This window comes from Oncorhynchus tshawytscha, linkage group LG10 (assembly GCF_018296145.1).
Source record: "Oncorhynchus tshawytscha isolate Ot180627B linkage group LG10, Otsh_v2.0, whole genome shotgun sequence".
NCBI lineage: Eukaryota > Metazoa > Chordata > Actinopteri > Salmoniformes > Salmonidae > Oncorhynchus > Oncorhynchus tshawytscha.
Window position 1 is genome coordinate 82,167,272 of NC_056438.1, and position 17,279 is coordinate 82,184,550.

Here is a 17,279-nt window from a genome sequence, read left to right on the forward strand (position 1 = left end):
AAAGCTATTGCTTGAAGAAAAAAATAAGCAAACACGTTTGGTGTTCGCCAAAAGGCATGTGGGAGATTCCCTAAACATATGGAATAAGGTACTCTGGTCAGATAAGACTAAAATTGAGCTTTTTGGCCATCAAGGAAAACGCTATGTCTGGCGCAAACCCATCACCTCATCACCCCGAGAACACCATCCCCACAGTGAAGCATGGTGGGTCAGCATCCTGCTGTGGGGATGTTTTCATCGGCAGGGACTGGGAAACTGGTCAGAATTGAAGGAATGATGGATGGCGCTAAATACAGGGAAATTCTTGAGGGAAACCTGTTTCAGTCTTCCAGAGATTTGAGACTGGGACAGAAGTTCACCTTCCAGCAGGACAATGACCCTAAGCATACTGCTAAAGCAACACACGAGTGGTTTAAGGGGAGACATTTAAATGTCTTGGAATTGCCTAGTCAAACCCAGACCTCAATCCAATTGAGAATCTGTGGTATGACTTAAAGATTGCTGTATATCAGCAGAACCCATCCAACTTGAAGAAGCTGGAGCAGTTTTGCCTTGAAGAATGGGCATAAATCCTAGTGGCTAGATGTGCCAAGCTTATAGAGACATACCCCAAGAGACTTGCAGCTGTAATTCCTGCAAAAGGGTGACTCTACAAAGTATTGACTTTTGTTATTCACGCTCAAGTTCTGTTTTTTTGTCTTATTTCTTGCTGGTTTCATATTAAAAAATATTTTGCATCTTCAAAGTGGTAGTCGACATATTGAGTAAATCAAAAAAAAAATGTAATGTAAAAATCTATTTTAATTCCAGGGTGTAAGGCAACAAAATAAGAAAAATGCCAAGGGGGTGAAAACTTTCACAAGCCACTGTGCACGAACCAGTCAATGTATATGTAGTTTATTCTTCTAATTTCTACAACTTTATCTTCTCAACCTAATAGCTCCGAGACACTGCGTGTCAGACCAACGGTTTCACTACTCGGGGAACCCAGACCACCCAGACCATCAGTGTGGGCTTACAAACTGACATCCTCCGCAACCTCACCAGCTCCCCCCACCGCTGCCTCACCCCTATAGGAGGAGGCTCTACCCCCATCTCCTCCCCCTCCAGAAACATCCGTAAGATACAGTACTCTCCTGTAGTCCAGTCCAAGTTCGAGCGGACATGTTGTTCTCCAAAGTACGGTTCTCCTAAGCTCCAGAGGAAGTTGTCGACATCATCGAAGGCTGACCTCCCTGTAGGGGTCTCCTCCAGCTCCACGACCGGCCCCAGGGTTCCGACTCCCACCACCCCCCAGAAGGTAGTTATTGTTTTGAATCCTCAGTCATATTTATCTACGTATTGTTGTAGTCAGCTGCCTGAGGCCACTCTAAGTGTTAATGTATAATAACAGGGGGCCTCTGAGTCGGCCTGGGCTCGTTCCACCACCACCAGGGACTCTCCGGTCCACACCACCATCAACGACGGCCTGTCCAGCCTCTTCAACATCATAGACCACACCCCCGTAGCTTACGAACCCCTGCAGTCCAAATTCACCAAGTCCCCAAGCCGCACCCGCCCCGCTCCCCCTGACCCCTCACCTCCCGGGGGGCCAGGGGTACCCAGCCTATCACCCTCAGACCCCAAAGACCCCAGGTCCCTTGGAGCAGCCCAGGAGTTCCTGAGGAATGTCCGCGGGCGTTCTCCCAGCCCGGTGCAGCTGATAGTAGAGACCCAGGGAGGGCCGGGGGAACAGGAGGGGGAGAGGACACCGGAGGTGGTCAGTATACGCCAGGACCTGTCTGCCCCGCCTGGATACACGCTGGCAGAGAACGCAGCCCGTCTGCTTAACAAGAAGCTGTTGGAACAGAGCTTCAGGGAGGAGAAGAGACTGGGGTCTGCCGGCCAGAGCAGAGAGGGGAGGCATGGAGAAGGAGACCGGAACCAGGTGGGGTGTATGGAGGTAAATACTGTCACTCACTGTTTGTTTACTACCATCTATTTTAGGCCCCTCATTAGTAGGCAAGGTAAACCCATTTTCGCGATTTCTGGAATTGATTACGGGGCTCGTCAACAGAAAGGGAAACGCAACACTGTTCTGTCTAGTGGTGCCTAGTGGTTAGAGGGGAGGGGCGGCAGGGTAGCCTAGTGGTTAGAGGGGAGGGGCGGGAGGTAGCCTAGTGGTTAGAAGGGAGGGGCGGCAGGTAGCCTAGTGGTTAGAGTGGAGGGCGGCAGGTAGCCTAGTGGTTAGAGTGGAGGGGCGGCAGGTAGCCTAGTGGTTACAGTGGAGGGGCGGCAGGTAGCCTAGTGGTTAGAGTGGAGGGGCAGCAGGTAGCCTAGTGGTTAGAGTGGAGGGGCGGAAGGGTAGCCTAGTGGTTAGAGGGGAGGGGCGGGAGGTAGCCTAGTGGTTAGAGTGGAGGGGTGGGAGGTAGCCTAGTGGTTAGAGGGGAGGGGAGGGAGGTAGCCTAGTGGTTAGAGTGGAGGGGCGGGAGGTAGCCTAGTGGTTAGAGTGGAGGGGCGGGAGGTAGCCTAGTGGTTAGAGGGGAGGGGCGGCAGGTAGCCTAGTGGTTAGAGTGGGGGCGGCAGGTAGCCTAGGTTAGAGGCTACCCTAGTGGTTAGAGTGGAGGGGTGGAAGGGTAGCCTAGTGGTTAGAGGGCAGGGGTGGGAGGTAGCCTAGTGGTTAGAGTGGAGGGGCAGGGGCGGGAGGTAGCCTAGTGGTTAGAGTGGAGGTGTAGGGCGGGAGGGTAGCCTGGTGGTTAGAGTGGAGGGGCGGACGGGAGGTAGCCTAGTGGTTAGATTGGAGGGGCGGGCGGGAGGTAGCCTAGTGGTTAGAGTGGAGGGGCCGGGCGGGAGGGTAGCCTGGTGGTTAGAGTGGAGGGGCCGGGCGGGAGGGTAGCCTGGTGGTTAGAGTGGAGGGGCCGGGCGGGAGGGTAGCCTGGTGGTTAGAGTGGAGGGGTGGCAGGGTAGCCTAGTGGTTAGAGTACAGGGGCGGCAGGGTAGCCTAGTGGTTAGAGGGAAGGGTCGGCAGGGTAGCCTAGTAGTTAGAGTGTAGGGGCGGCAGGGTAGCCTAGTGGTTAGAGTGTAGGGGCGGCAGGGTAGCCTAGTGGTTAGAGTGGAGTGGAGGGGCGGCAGGGTAGCCTAGTGGTTAGAGTGTAGGGGCGGCAGGTAGCATAGTGGTTAGAGTGGAGGGGCGGAAGGTAGCCTAGTGGTTAGAGTGGAGGGGCGGCGGGTAGCCTAGTGGTTAGAGAGGAGGGGCGGGAGGGTAGCCTAGTGGTTAGAGTGTAGGGGCGGCAGGGTAGTCTGGTGGTTAGAGTGGAGGGGAAGCAGGGTAGTCTGGTGGTTAGAGTGGAGGGGCAGCAGGGTAGCCTAGTGGTTAGAGGGGAGGGGCGGGAGGGTAGCCTAGTGGTTAGAGTGGAGGGGCGGTAGGGTAGCCTAGTGGTTAGAGTGGAGGGGCGGCAGGGTAGCCTAGTGGTTAGAGGGGAGGGGCGGGAGGGTAGCCTAGTGGTTAGTAGCCTAGTGGTTAGAATGGAGGGGTGGGAGGGTAGCCTGGTGGTTAGAGTGGAGGGTCGGCAGGGTAGCCTAGTGGTTAGAGTGTAGGGGCGGCAGGGTAGCCTAGTGGTTAGAGTGTAGGGGCGGCAGGTAGCCTAGTGGTTAGAGTGGAGGGCGGAAGGTAGCCTACTGGTTAGAGTGGAGGGGCGGTGGGTAGCCTAGTGGTTAGAGAGGGAGGGGCGGGAGGGTAGCCTAGTGGTTAGAGTGTAGGGGCGGGAGGGTATCCTAGTGGTTAGAGTGGAGGGGCGGCAGGGTAGTCTGGTGGTTAGAGTGGAGGGGCAGCAGGGTAGTCTGGTGGTTAGAGTGGAGGGGCAGCAGGGTAGCCTAGTGGTTAGAGGGAGGGGCGGGAGGGTAGCCTAGTGGTTAGAGTGGAGGGGCGGTAGGGTAGCCTAGTGGTTAGAGGGGAGGGGCGGGAGGGTAGCCTAGTGGTTAGTAGCCTAGTGGTTAGAATGGTGGGGTGGGAGGGTAGCCTGGTGGTTAGAGTGGAGGGGGCGGGAGGGTAGCCTAGTGGTTAGAGTGGAGGGGCGGGGCGGCAGGGTAGCCTAGTGGTTAGAGTGGAGGGGCGGGCGGGAGTTAGCCTAGTGGTTAGAGTGGAGGGGCGGGAGGTAGCCTAGTGGTTAGAGGGGAGGGGCGGGAGGGGAGCCTGGTGGTTAGAGTGGAGGGGCGGCAGGGTAGCCTAGTGGTTAGAGAGTAGGGGCGGCAGGGTAGCCTAGTGGTTAGAGTGGAGGGGCGGCATTTTAGCCTAGTGGTTAGAGTGGGGGCGGGGCGGGAGGTAGCCTAGTGGTTAGAGTGGAGGGGCGGGAGGTAGCCTAGTGGTTAGAGGGGAGGGGCGGGAGGGTAGCCTAGTGGTTAGAGTGTTGAGGCGGCAGGGTAGCCTAGCGGTTAAAGGGGAGGGGCGGGAGGGTAGCCTAGTGGTTAGAGTGGAGGGGCGGGGCGGGAGGGTAGCCTAGTGGTTAGAGTGTTGAGGCGGCAGGGTAGCCTAGCGGTTAGAGTGGAGGGGAAGCAGGGTAGTCTGGTGGTTAGAGTGGAGGGGCAGCAGGGTAGCCTAGTGGTTAGAGTGGAGGGGCGGGGCGGGAGGGTAGCCTAGTGGTTAGAGTGGAGGGGCGGTAGGGTAGCCTAGTGATTAGAGCGTTGGACTAGTAACCGAAAGGTTGCAAGATCATATCCCCGAGCTGACAAGGTACAAATCTGTCGTCCTGCCCCTGAACAGGCAGTTAACTCACTGTTCGTAGGCAGTCATTGAAAATAAGAATTTGTTCTTAACTGACTTGCCTAGTAAAATAAAGGTAAAATAAAATACTGTCCACATCATGTAATATATATTAATATATATGAATATATATTAATCAGATAATGCCATTTAGCAGACACTTCTATCCAAAGCGAATTACAGTCATGCGCACACACATTTTACATAGTGGTGGTCCCGGGAATCGAACCCACTACCGTGACTTTACAAGCACCATGCTCGACCAACTGAGCTACAAATGACCAAAAGAGAATTCAGTATCTTATAAATGATTTAAATATGTTAATTGAGGATTGATAGTAAATGAAGCAAATTCGCACATAATCATATTTCTCACTAGTTTAGACATTTGGGAGATGTATTTTCTACACCGGGGGGCCATAACGACCCATTCATTCCACTTCTCTACGATTTGGCTTCTAGGAAAACAAAATTAACATTCTCATTTACATTTTGATAACTCCGTGCTGGTGTTTTCTTCTCAGATCAAAGAGCATTGACTGACACTATGGTAATGTAATGGTAATATTTTATTACTTTTTAATTACTTGAATACCTTTTTTTCCTTCACATTCCACACAGTGTTCTACTGCATTTTCCCCAAGTGCAGTACTACTACAGTACTACTACAGTATTACTACAGTATTACTACTATTGCGCTTCATTTTTTTTCTACACTAAGAGGGTGTTTCTGGCTCCTTCTTGCTCCTCCCATCTCTGCTTCAGCCTCCACTCACCACTCATTCAGTATCCCTCTGCTTCAGCCTCTTCAGCCTCCACTCACCACTCATTCAGTATCCCTCTGCTTCAGTCTCTTCAGCCTCCACTCACCACTCATTCAGTATCCCTCTGCTTCAGCCTCTTCAGCCTCCACTCACCACTCATTCAGTATCCCTCTGCTTCAGCCTCCACTCACCACTCATTCAGTATCCCTCTGCTTCAGCCTCCACTTACCACTCATTCAGTATCCCTCTGCTTCAGCCTCCACTTACCAGTCATTCAGTATCCCTCTGCTTCAGTCTCTTCAGCCTCCACTTACCACTCATTCAGTATCCATCTGCTTCAGCCTCCACTTACCACTCATTCAGTATCCCTCTGCTTCAGCCTCCACTCACCACTCATTCAGTATCCCTCTGCTTCAGCCTCCACTTACCACTCATTCAGTATCCCTCTGCTTCAGCCTCCACTTACCACTCATTCAGTATCCCTCTGCTTCAGCCTCCACTCACCACTCATTCAGTATCCCTCTGCTTCAGCCTCCACTTACCACTCATTCAGTATCCCTCTGCTTCAGCCTCCACTTACCACTCATTCAGTATCCCTCTGCTTCAGCCTCCACTTACCACTCATTCAGTATCCTCTGCTTCAGCCTCCACTTACCACTCATTCACTATCCCTCTGCTTCAGCCTCCACTTACCAGTCATTCAGTATCCCTCTGCTTCAGTCTCTTCAGCCTCCACTTACCACTCATTCAGTATCCATCTGCTTCAGCCTCCACTTACCACTCATTCAGTATCCCTCTGCTTCAGCCTCCACTCACCACTCATTCAGTATCCCTCTGCTTCAGCCTCCACTTACCACTCATTCAGTATCCCTCTGCTTCAGCCTCCACTTACCACTCATTCAGTATCCCTCTGCTTCAGCCTCCACTTACCACTCATTCAGTATCCCTCTGCTTCAGCCTCCACTTACCACTCATTCAGTATCCCTCTGCTTCAGCCTCCACTTACCACTCATTCAGTATCCCTCTGCTTCAGCCTCCACTTACCACTCATTCAGTATCCCTCTGTTAGTCAGCAGTCTGAGGGAGAAGGTCTATCCCGATCACTGGGGATTTTGCGGTCTGGCTCACATGGCGAGCAATATGTTGAAAAAACATTTAAAAAAATATTTGGTTGAAATTCTTTAAGTAATGGTAGTATTTGTAGGCCATTATAGGCTGGGAGATGGACCGTTAAACAGTAGGTTGAAAAAGGAATATAGCATTATGATAATACATTAAAACAGGATGAAAACATTACAGCACTAAATTGTAATCCAGTTCTGTAGAGAGGGGTAAAGATAAAGATTTCTGTTGGGGTGCCAGTTAGGTATTAACCCTGGCGATAGGAGAAGAGTTGGAGAGCGAGTCTACGTCTACCAGACACACACATCAGCAGAACAGACTGTTGGCCAGATAGTCAGTGGAGACTAGAGTGTAGCCTGTTGGCCAGATAGACTGTGGAGACTAGAGTGTAGCCTGTTGGCCAGATGGCCAGTGGAGACTAGAGTGTAGCCTGATGGCCAGATGGCCAGTGGAGACTAGAGTGTAGCCTGTTGGCCAGATAGACAGTGGAGACTAGAGCGTAGCCTGTTGGCCAGATGGCCAGTGGAGACTAGAGTGTAGCCTGATGGCCAGATAGACAGTGGAGACTAGAGCGTAGCCTGTTGGCCAGATGGCCAGTGGAGACTAGAGTGTAGTCTGATGGCCAGATGGCCAGTGGAGACTAGAGTGTAGCCTGATGGCCAGTGGAGACTAGAGTGTAGCCTGTTGGCCAGATAGACAGTGGAGACTAGAGTGTAGCCTGATGGCCGTGTAGCCTGATGGCCAGATAGCCAGTGGAGACTAGAGTGTAGCCTGTTGGCCGTGTAGCCTGATGGCCAGATAGCCAGTGGAGACTAGAGTGTAGACTGTTGGCCCTGTAGCCTGATGGCCAGATAGCCAGTGGAGACTAGAGTGTAGCCTGATGGCCAGTGGAGACTAGAGTGTAGCCAGATGGCCAGTGGAGACTAGAGTGTAGCCTGTTGGCCAGATAGACAGTAACGTCTGCTTCCAACTCACAATGTCAAACACATAGATCCCCTGAACGCAGCTCACTCTCCGGATCCCAATCACCTGTTCGTCATTATCACACACTCAGTTCTTTGCATCCCGTCACTGTGCGGTATTGTTTGATTTGATACACACTTCTATCTATAGTCTGTTTTTTTCCATAATTTAATCCTCCTGTATATGATAGTTTTGGCCTGTCTCACTAACGACACCTTTTGCCTATTCCTGGCCTGTACTTTAGCCTATTGGATTTCCTGATATCAACCTATTGCCTGATCTCCCGGGCGATGTTATTAGCCTTTACCCTGCCTGTACTGTTGCCATTTTGGACCCCTGTGTATGACCTTCTGCCTGCCCCTGGACCCAGCTACCTGCATCCTCCTGTGGTCCTTTACAAATAAACACTTGCTGCACTTGAAACCACCTCTGTCTCCCATGACGGCCTAGGAACAGTGGGGTTAACTGCCTTGTTCAGGGGCAGAATGACAGATGTTTACCTTGTCAGCTCAGGGATTCGATCTTGCAACCTTTTGGTTACTAGTCCAACGCTCTAACCACTAGGCTACCTGCCACCCATAAACAGAATACCAGATAGCCAGAACAGAATACCTCACCAAAAACTACAGATGGATTCAGCGGAGCTGCAGCTACGTCTTCCCCGACAGGGGGAACGAATCGATGAACGCTGCGACCTCCTTCAACCAGTCCATTCCTGCTTCACCGATATCAGGTGCCACAGCCTCCTCTCGTTCATCTCCCCCCATATCCATGCCTAATAAATACGACGGCTCCCCGGGGAAATGTCAAGGATTTCTCATGCAATGTAACCTGTACATAGACCATCACCGCACTGACTTCACCTCTGACAAAAACAGGGTGGACTTCGTCATCTCCGTACTCACAGGCAAAGCTCTGGATTGGGTCACAACCCTGTGGGCTGCTCAAAGATCTGATCTGTCCTCTGAATCACATTTCCACGCCCTCTTCAAGGAGGTTTTCGACCATTCAGCTTCATGTTGTCACACCGGGACCTGTTATGTGAGCTGCGACAGGGCCGTCGATCCACCACTGAGTATGCCCTTGAGTTCCATACCACGGCTGCCGGCAGTGGATGGGGTGAACCAGCTCTCCTTACAGTCTACCGGAGGTGTCTACATTGGGAGTTACAGACCGAACTGGCCTGCAGAGGAGATTTAACGGACCTGAACCAATACATCCGGATGTCCAAATCCATTGGCAACCTACTGGTGAATATTACCAAAAGCCAGTTTGGTATCCTGGCTCTTCTTTCTGCTAATGGGGTGACTCAGGTTGTGAAGGGACTAGTGGACTCGTTGGGGCCGCAGGTAATTTAATTGACGAACAATTGGCACAACGGTTAAGAGTCAAACTAATCCCTGTTAATCCTCACTTTTAGGATTAATGCGCTGGACGGACAACCTCTCAGATCTGGTCTTGTGACTCACATGACCCTTCAGTATCACCCTTCAGATTGGCCTCCTTCACTCTGAGGTCATTCAGTTAATGGTGTTGCCTTCGCCTAAAGAACCCTAATCCTCGGTCACCCCTGGCTAAGCCTTCACGACCCTGCCATCTCCTGGCGGTAAGGGAACTGCGGTCATGGTCTCCCGCCTGTTTTAAGAACTGCTTCAGTCTACCCTGTCGAGCCACCTCTATCGAAGGATCGGAGTCTGCCAGTCCAACCCACAACCCATATACGGTCTCACCAATGCTCCCGCAGTCTTCCAGTCCTTCATGAATGAAGTTTTCCAGGACATGACCAACCAGATCCACATCGTGTACATTGATGATATCTTGATCTACTCTCACTCCTTGCAGAGCACGTACAGCATGTGCAACAGGTCCTCAAACGACTACAGGACCACCATATTTATGTCAAGGCTGAGAAGAGCTCCTTTCACGTTACTACGGTAACCTTCCTAGGTTTTGTGTTGCCACCAGGCGGGGTCAACATGGATGAAGACAAAGTCATGGCCGTGCTTAACTGGCCCAAACCTGCCACCGTAAAGGAACTACAACATATCCTAGGATTTTCCGACTACTACCGCCGGTTCATTCGAAACTGCAGCAGCACAACCAGCTCCTCTCTCAGCTCTCACCAGTCAAAAACCTGTACCCTCCAATGGACCGACACCGATCTTACTGCATTTGAGACCTTGAACTGCCTCTTCACCTCTGCACCCATCCTTAGACAGCCAGATCCTACCCTTCCTTTTGTTCTGGAGGTGGATGCATCTGAGGTCGGTGTAGAAACGGTTCTCTCTCAGCGGGTAGGGACACCCCCAAAATTACACCCATGTGGCTTCTTTCCAAGAAACTGTCACCCGCTGAGAGGAACTATGATGTCGTGAACTGAGAGCTCCTCGCCATGGAGCTGGCTATCGAAGAGTGGCTCCACTGGTTAGAGGGAGATCATCACCCATTCCTGGTCCTTACCGACCACCACAATTTGGAGTACTTAAGAAGTGCTAAGCGGCTCAACCCCAGACAGGCTCGCTGGGCACTCTACTTCACCCGATTCAACTCACCTATCTGCCTGGCAAGAAAAATGTGAAGGCTGATTCCTTATCCCGTCTATTTGGCCCTTCCTCTAACCCAGCTCCCGAGCCCATCCTGTCTCTGTCTTGTGTCGTGGGACCCATACAAATCGAAAAAAAGAAATCCAATCTGTCGTCCAAGAGGCCCTACGCCACGACCCAGCACCTCCCGACACCCCTGCAGAAAAGACCTACGTTCCCGCGTCCATCAGACCCCAACTAATGCAGTGGTGCCATAGCTCCCTGAGTTCTGGCCATCCCGGGATCACCCAGACCACAGGGCTACTGACACGCAAGTTCTGGTGGTCATCCCTAACAGCAGGCGTCTAAGATTACGTTCTTTCCTGTCCCGTCTGTGCATGGGCAAAGAGCCCTCACCAACTACTTACCGGTAAACTCAAACCTTTACCTACACCACACAGACCATGGTCCCACATCGCTATGGATTTCCTCACTGATCTGCCAGACTCTTTGGGATTCACTACTATTTTAGTTGTAGTGGACCGGTTCTCCAAGATGTGCTGACTCATCCCCCTTCCACAGCTACCTAATGCCTTGGAAATGGCAGAGTGCATGTTCCAACAGGTGTTTCGTCTGTATGTGATCCCGGAAGATATCGTTTCGGGTCGGGGACCCCAGTTCGCCTCCGGGGTGTGGCGAGGCTTCTGCGACCGACTGGGGGTCTCCATCAGCCTGTCCTCCGGATACCATCCCCAAACCAGCGAGCAGATGGAACGCCTGAATCAGGAAATAGGGAAGTATCTTCGCCAACACTGTACCAACCAACCACACGAGTGGAGTTGCTATACAGCCTGGTTGGAATACACACAGAACTCCCTGGTGCATTCCTCACTCCATCTCACTCCACCACCCCCCGTGTTCCCATGGGAGACAGAGACCAGAACTGTGCCTGTCATGGATGAGTGGTTTCGACGGAGTGAGCAGGTTTGGGAGACCACACATCGGCACCTACATCAAGCTTCCCTCTCTCAGAAACAGTTCGCTGATCGGCGTCACTGACCTACTCCACTCTTCCACCCTGGGTAATGTGTGTGGCTCTCTACCTGGGACATCTGGCTTTGTGATCCCTGCAAAATGTTCAGTCCCGGTTCATTGGTCCTTTCAAAATAACACACCGCATCAATCCTGTCACCTACCGTCTCCCGTTGCCCCACCATTACTGGATCTCCTCATCCTTCCCTCTCCATCCTCCAGTGACGCACCTCAGCGCACCCCCTCCGTTTGACATCGTCGGTGCACCGACTTATTCCGTCCAAGCCCTCCTTGACTTCAAGTGCCTGGGTGGTCGCATCCACTACCTGGTGGATTGGGAGGGGTACGGACCCGAAGAACGGTCCTGGGTCACCGCCCGGGACATCCTCGACCCAGCCATGATCCTGGCTTTCCACCGTAACCGTCCTGACCACCCAGCTCCACGTCCCCGTGGGTCGCCCCCTGCTCAGCTTCCTAGGCCATCAAGAGCTGCCCGTGAAGGATGGGGGTACTGTAACGTCTGCTTCCAACTCACAATCTCAAACAATGTAGATCCCCTGAACGCAGCACACTCTCCAGATCCCAATCACCTGAATTCTGATCACCTGTTTACACACCTGCCTTTCATTATCACACACAATTTAGTTCAGTTCTTTGCACCCCATCATGAGGTATTGTTTGTTTTGTGGAACACTTCTAGTCGAAGCTCTGCTTTTCTGTACTTTAGCCTATCGGATTTCCTGTTGTCAACCTATTGCCTGTTCTCCTGGACTACGTTACTAGCCTTTTCCCTGCCTGTACTGTTGTCCTTTTGGACCCCTATGTATGACCTTCTGCCTGCCCCTGGACCCAGCTACCTGCCTCCTCCTGTGTATGACCTTCTGCCTGCCCCTGGACCCAGCTACCTGCCTCCTCCTGTGTATGACCTTCTGCCTGCCCCTGGACCCAGCTACCTGCCTCCTCCTGTGTATGACCTTCTGCCTGCCCCTGGACCCAGCTACCTGCCTCCTCCTGTGTATGACCTTCTGCCTGCCCCTGGACCCAGCTACCTGCCTCCTCCTGTGTATGACCTTCTGCCTGCCCCTGGACCCAGCTACCTGCCTCCTCCTGTGGTCCTTTACCTATAAACACCTGCTGTGCCCTGTGCTTCAAACCAGCTCTCTGTCTCCCATCGTGTTCATTACACAACTAAGGCCTTAAAATGTCCAAAGTCTTCTGGACCAAATATCAATGGTCCCACACAAAATAAACAAATAAACACAGTTCAAACAATAATAAACAAACTCAGTCAATCCAATCCGGCCAACAGATGTCCAGCGGAGAAAACAGACCCGAGAACAGCGGATACCAACGGAGATGAGTAGTCCAACAATAGCAATTAGTAGATGTGACTTGTAGACTGACCTTTAACTCACAAAGCTTTGGCTATTTTCACTTTCTTAATGATCACGTCTAGACTGGGTAGTATAGGACTAGGGTAGTATAGGACTAGGGTAGTATAGGACTAGGGTAGTATAGGACTATGGTAGTATAGGACTAGGTGGTATAGGACTAGGGTAGTATAGGACTAGGGTAGTATAGACTAGGGTGGTATAGGACTATGGGTAGTATAGGACTAGGGTAGTATAGGACTAGAGCAGTATAGGACTAGGGTAGTATAGGACTAGGGTAGTATAGGACTAGGGTAGTATAGGACTAGGGTGGTATAGGACTATGGGTAGTATAGGACTAGGGTGGTATAGGACTAGGTAGTATAGGACTAGGGTAGTATAGGACTAGGGGTATAGGACTATGGGTAGTATAGGACTAGGGTAGTATAGGACTAGAGTAGTATAGGACTAGGGTAGTATAGGACTAGGGTAGTATAAGACTAGGTAGTGTAGGACTAGGGTAGTGTAGGACTAGGTGGTATAGGACTAGGGTAGTATAGGACTAGGGTAGTATAGGACTAGGTAGTATAGGACTAAGGTAGTATAGGACTAGGAGGTATAGGACTAGGGAGGTATAGGACTATGGTAGTATAGGACTATGGTAGTATAGGACTAGGGTAGTATAGGACTAGGGAGTATAGGACTAGGGAGGTATAGGACTAGGTAGTATAGGACTATGGTAGTATAGGACTAGGGTAGTATAGGACTAGGGAGGTATAGGACTAGGGTAGTATAGGACTAGGGTAGTATAGGACTAGGGAGGTATAGGACTAGGGATGTATAGGACTAGGGTAGTATAGGACTAGGGTAGTATAGGACTAGGTAGTATAGGACTAGGGTAGTATAGGACTAGGGTAGTATGGGACTACTAGTGGGGTTGTTAGACTGGGTAGTATAAGACTAGGGTAGTATAGGACTAGGGTAGTGGTGTTGTTAGACTGGGTAGTATAGGGCTAGGGGTAGTAGAAGACTAGGGTAGTGTGGTTGTTAGACTGGGTAGTATAGGACTGGGTAGTGGGGTTGTTGGACTGGGTAGTATAAGATTAGGGTAGTATAAGCCTAGGGTAGTATAGGACTAGGGTAGTATAGAACTAGGGTAGTATAGGACTAGGGTAGTATAGGACTAGGGTAGTATAGGACCAGTGTAGTGGGGTTGTTGGACTGGGTAGTATATGACTAGGGTAGTATAAGCCTAGGGTAGTATAGGACTAGGGTAGTATAGGACAAGTGTAGTATAGGACTAGGGTAGTATAGAACTAGGTAGTATTGGACAAGGGTAGTAGAGGACTAGGGTAGTATAGGATTAGGGTAGTAGGGTTGTTAGACTGGGTAATATAAGTCTAGGGTAGTATAAGCCTAGGGTAGTATAGGACTAGGGTAGTATAGAACTAGGGTAGTATAGGACTAGGGTAGTATAGAACTAGGGTAGTAGGGACTAGGGTAGTATAGAACTAGGGTAGTAGGGGACTAGTGTTGTGGGGTTGTTAGACTGGGTGGTATAAGACTAGGGTAGTATACGCCTAGGGTAGTATAGAACTAGGGTAGTATAGGACTAGGGTAGTATAGGACTAGGGTAGCATAGAACTAGGGTAGTATTGGACTAGGGTAGTATAGGACTAGGGTAGTATGGGATTAGGGTAGTGGGGTTGTTAGACTGGGTAGTATAAGACTAGGGTAGTATAAGCCTGGGGTAGTATAGGACTAGGGTAGTATAGAACTAGGGTAGTCTGGACTAGGTAGTATAGAACTAGGGTAGTATTCGACTAGGGAGGTATAGGACTAGGTTAGTATAGGACTAGGGAGGTATAGGACTAGGGTAGTATAGGACTAGGGTGGTATAGGACTAGGTAGTATAGGACTAGGGTAGTATAGGACTAGGGTAGTATAGGACTATGGTAGTATAGGAATGGGGTAGTATAGGACTAGGGTAGTATAGGACTAGGGTAGTATAGGACTAGGGTAGTATAGGACTAGGGAGGTATAGGACTAGGGTAGTATAGGACTAGGGTAGTATAGAACTAGGGTAGTATAGGACTAGGGTAGTATAGGACTAGGGTAGTATGGGACTACTAGTGGGGTTGTTAGACTGGGTAGTATAAGACTAGGGTAGTATAGGACTAGGGGTAGTGGTGTTGTTAGACTGGGTAGTATAGGACTAGGGGTAGTATAGGACTGGGTAGTGGGGTTGTTGGACTGGGTAGTATAAGACTAGGCAGTATAAGCCTAGGCAGTAGTAGGACTAGGGTAGTATAGAACTAGGGGTAGCATAGAACTAGGGTAGTATAGGACTAGGGTAGTATAGGACTAGGGTAGTATAGACTAGTGTAGTGGGGTTGTTGGACTGGGTAGTATACGATTAGGGTAGTATAAGCCTAGGGGTAGTATAGGACTAGGTAGTATTGGACAAGGGTAGTATAGGACTAGGGTAGTATAGGATTAGGGGTAGTAGGGTTGTTAGACTGGGTAATATAAGCCTAGGGTAGTATAAGCCTAGGGTAGTATAGGACTAGGGTAGTATAGAACTAGGGTAGTAGGGACTAGGGTAGTATAGAACTAGGGTAGTAGGGGACTAGTGTTGTGGGGTTGTTAGACTGGGTAGTATAAGACTAGGGTAGTATACGCCTAGGGTAGTATAGGACTAGGGTAGTATAGAACTAGGGTAGTATAGGACCAGGGTAGTATAGACTAGGGGTAGTATAGAACTAGGCAGTATTGACTAGGGCAGTAGGGACTAGGGTAGTATAGGACTAGGGTAGTGGGGTTGTTAGACTGGGTAGTATAAGACTAGGGTAGTATAAGCCTAGGGTAGTATAGGACTAGGGTAGTATAGAACTAGGGTAGCATAGGACTAGTGTAGTGGGGTTGTTAAACTGGGTAGTATAGGACTAGGGTAGTAGAGGACTAGGGAAGTGTAGGACTAGGGTAGTGGGGTTGTTAAACTGGGTAGTATAGGACTAGGGTAGTATAGGACTAGGGTAGTGGGGTTGTTAGACTGGGTAGTGTAGGATTAGGGTAGTATAGGACTAGGGAAGTATTGGACTAGGGTAGTGGGGTTGTTAAACTGGGTAGTATAGGACTAGGGTAGTATAGGACTAGGGTAGTGGGGTTGTTAGACTGGATAGTATGGGACTAGGGTAGAATAGAACTTGGGTAGTGTTGTTGTTAGACTGGGTTGTATGGGACTAGGGTAGTGTGGTTGTTAGACTGAGTAGTAATGGGACTAGGGTAGTGGGGTTGTTAGACTGGGTAGTGTGGTTGTTAGACTGAGTTGTATGGGACTAGGGTAGTGGGTTGTTAGACTGAGTAGTAATGGGACTAGGGTAGTGGGGTTGTTAGGCTGGGTAGTAAATGGGACTAGGGTAGTAGGCTGTATAATGGTTACAGTATGTTGGTTGTAGTGTGTTACATCAACCATGTCGTCTCTTAATGTTGGAGACATTAGGGTTGTTAGACTGGGTAGTAATGGGACTCGTCTCTTAACGTTGGACATGGGGTTGTTAGACTGGGTAGTAATGGGACTCGTCTCTTAATGTTGGACATGGGGTTGTTAGACTGGGTAGTAATGGGACTCGTCTCTTAACGTTGGACATGGGGTTGTTAGACTGGGTAGTAATGGGACTCGTCTCTTAATGTTGGACATGGGGTTGTTAGACTGGGTAGTAATGGACTCGTCTCTTAATGTTGGACATGGGGTTGTTAGACTGGGTAGTAATGGGACTCGTCTCTTAATGTTGGACATGGGGTTGTTAGACTGGGTAGTAATGGGACTCGTCTCTTAACGTTGGACATGGGGTTGTTAGACTGGGTAGTAATGGGACTCGTCTCTTAACGTTGGACATGGGGTTGTTAGACTGGGTAGTAATGGGACTCGTCTCTTAATGTTGGACATGGGGTTGTTAGACTGGGTAGTAATGGGACTCGTCTCTTAATGTTGGACATGGGGTTGTTAGACTGGGTAGTAATGGGACTCATCTCTTAACGTTGGACATGGGGTTGTTAGACTGGGTAGTAATGGGACTCGTCTCTTAATGTTGGACATGGGGTTGTTAGACTGGGTAGTAATGGGACTCGTCTCTTAATGTTGGACATGGGGTTGTTAGACTGGGTAGTAATGCGACTCGTCTCTTAACGTTGGACATGGGGTTGTTAGACTGGGTAGTAATGGGACTCGTCTCTTAATGTTGGACATGGGGTTGTTAGACTGGGTAGTAAATGGGACTCGTCTCTTAACGTTGGACATGGGGTTGTTAGACTGGGTAGTAATGACTCGTCTCTTAATGTTGGACATGGGGTTGTTAGACTGGGTAGTAATGGGACTCGTCTCTTAATGTTGGACATGGGGTTGTTAGACTGGGTAGTAAATGGGACTCGTCTCTTAACGTTGGACATGGGGTTGTTAGACTGGGTAGTAATGGGACTCGTCTCTTAATGTTGGACATGGGGTTGTTAGACTGGGTAGTAATGGGACTCGTCTCTTAATGTTGGACATGGGGTTGTTAGACTGGGTAGTAATGGGACTCGTCTCTTAACGTTGGACATGGGGTTGTTAGACTGGGTAGTAATGGGACTCGTCTCTTAACGTTGGACATGGGGTTGTGAAGCACGATGACAGTATAGAAATGGAGCATTATGGGACGTATTAATAACGGATAAACTCCGAATTGGTGATGAGGTCCTTATGTTCCCAGGTTTGAAGGGGCTACAGTGG

At 50.2% G+C, this 17,279-nt stretch overlaps 2 protein-coding genes across 2 annotated transcripts in view; both read left to right on the forward strand.

Moving 5' to 3' along the window:
* Positions 1-1,664, forward strand: part of LOC112241737 (microtubule cross-linking factor 1) — a 204,394-nt gene extending 202,730 nt beyond the window's left edge. Inside the window, exons 15-17 of the mRNA XM_042329610.1 lie at positions 941-1,300; positions 1,394-1,597; positions 1,650-1,664. Coding sequence (XP_042185544.1) covers positions 941-1,300; positions 1,394-1,597; positions 1,650-1,664 — 579 coding nt within the window. The remainder of the gene's footprint in view (positions 1-940; positions 1,301-1,393; positions 1,598-1,649) is intronic.
* A 6,604-nt stretch (positions 1,665-8,268) lies between these two features.
* LOC112239385 (microtubule cross-linking factor 1-like) overlaps positions 8,269-17,279 on the forward strand; it is a 96,852-nt gene continuing 87,841 nt past the window's right edge. Inside the window, 4 exon segments of the mRNA XM_042329611.1 lie at positions 8,269-8,494; positions 9,430-9,614; positions 10,692-10,923; positions 11,364-11,649. Coding sequence (XP_042185545.1) covers positions 8,269-8,494; positions 9,430-9,614; positions 10,692-10,923; positions 11,364-11,649 — 929 coding nt within the window.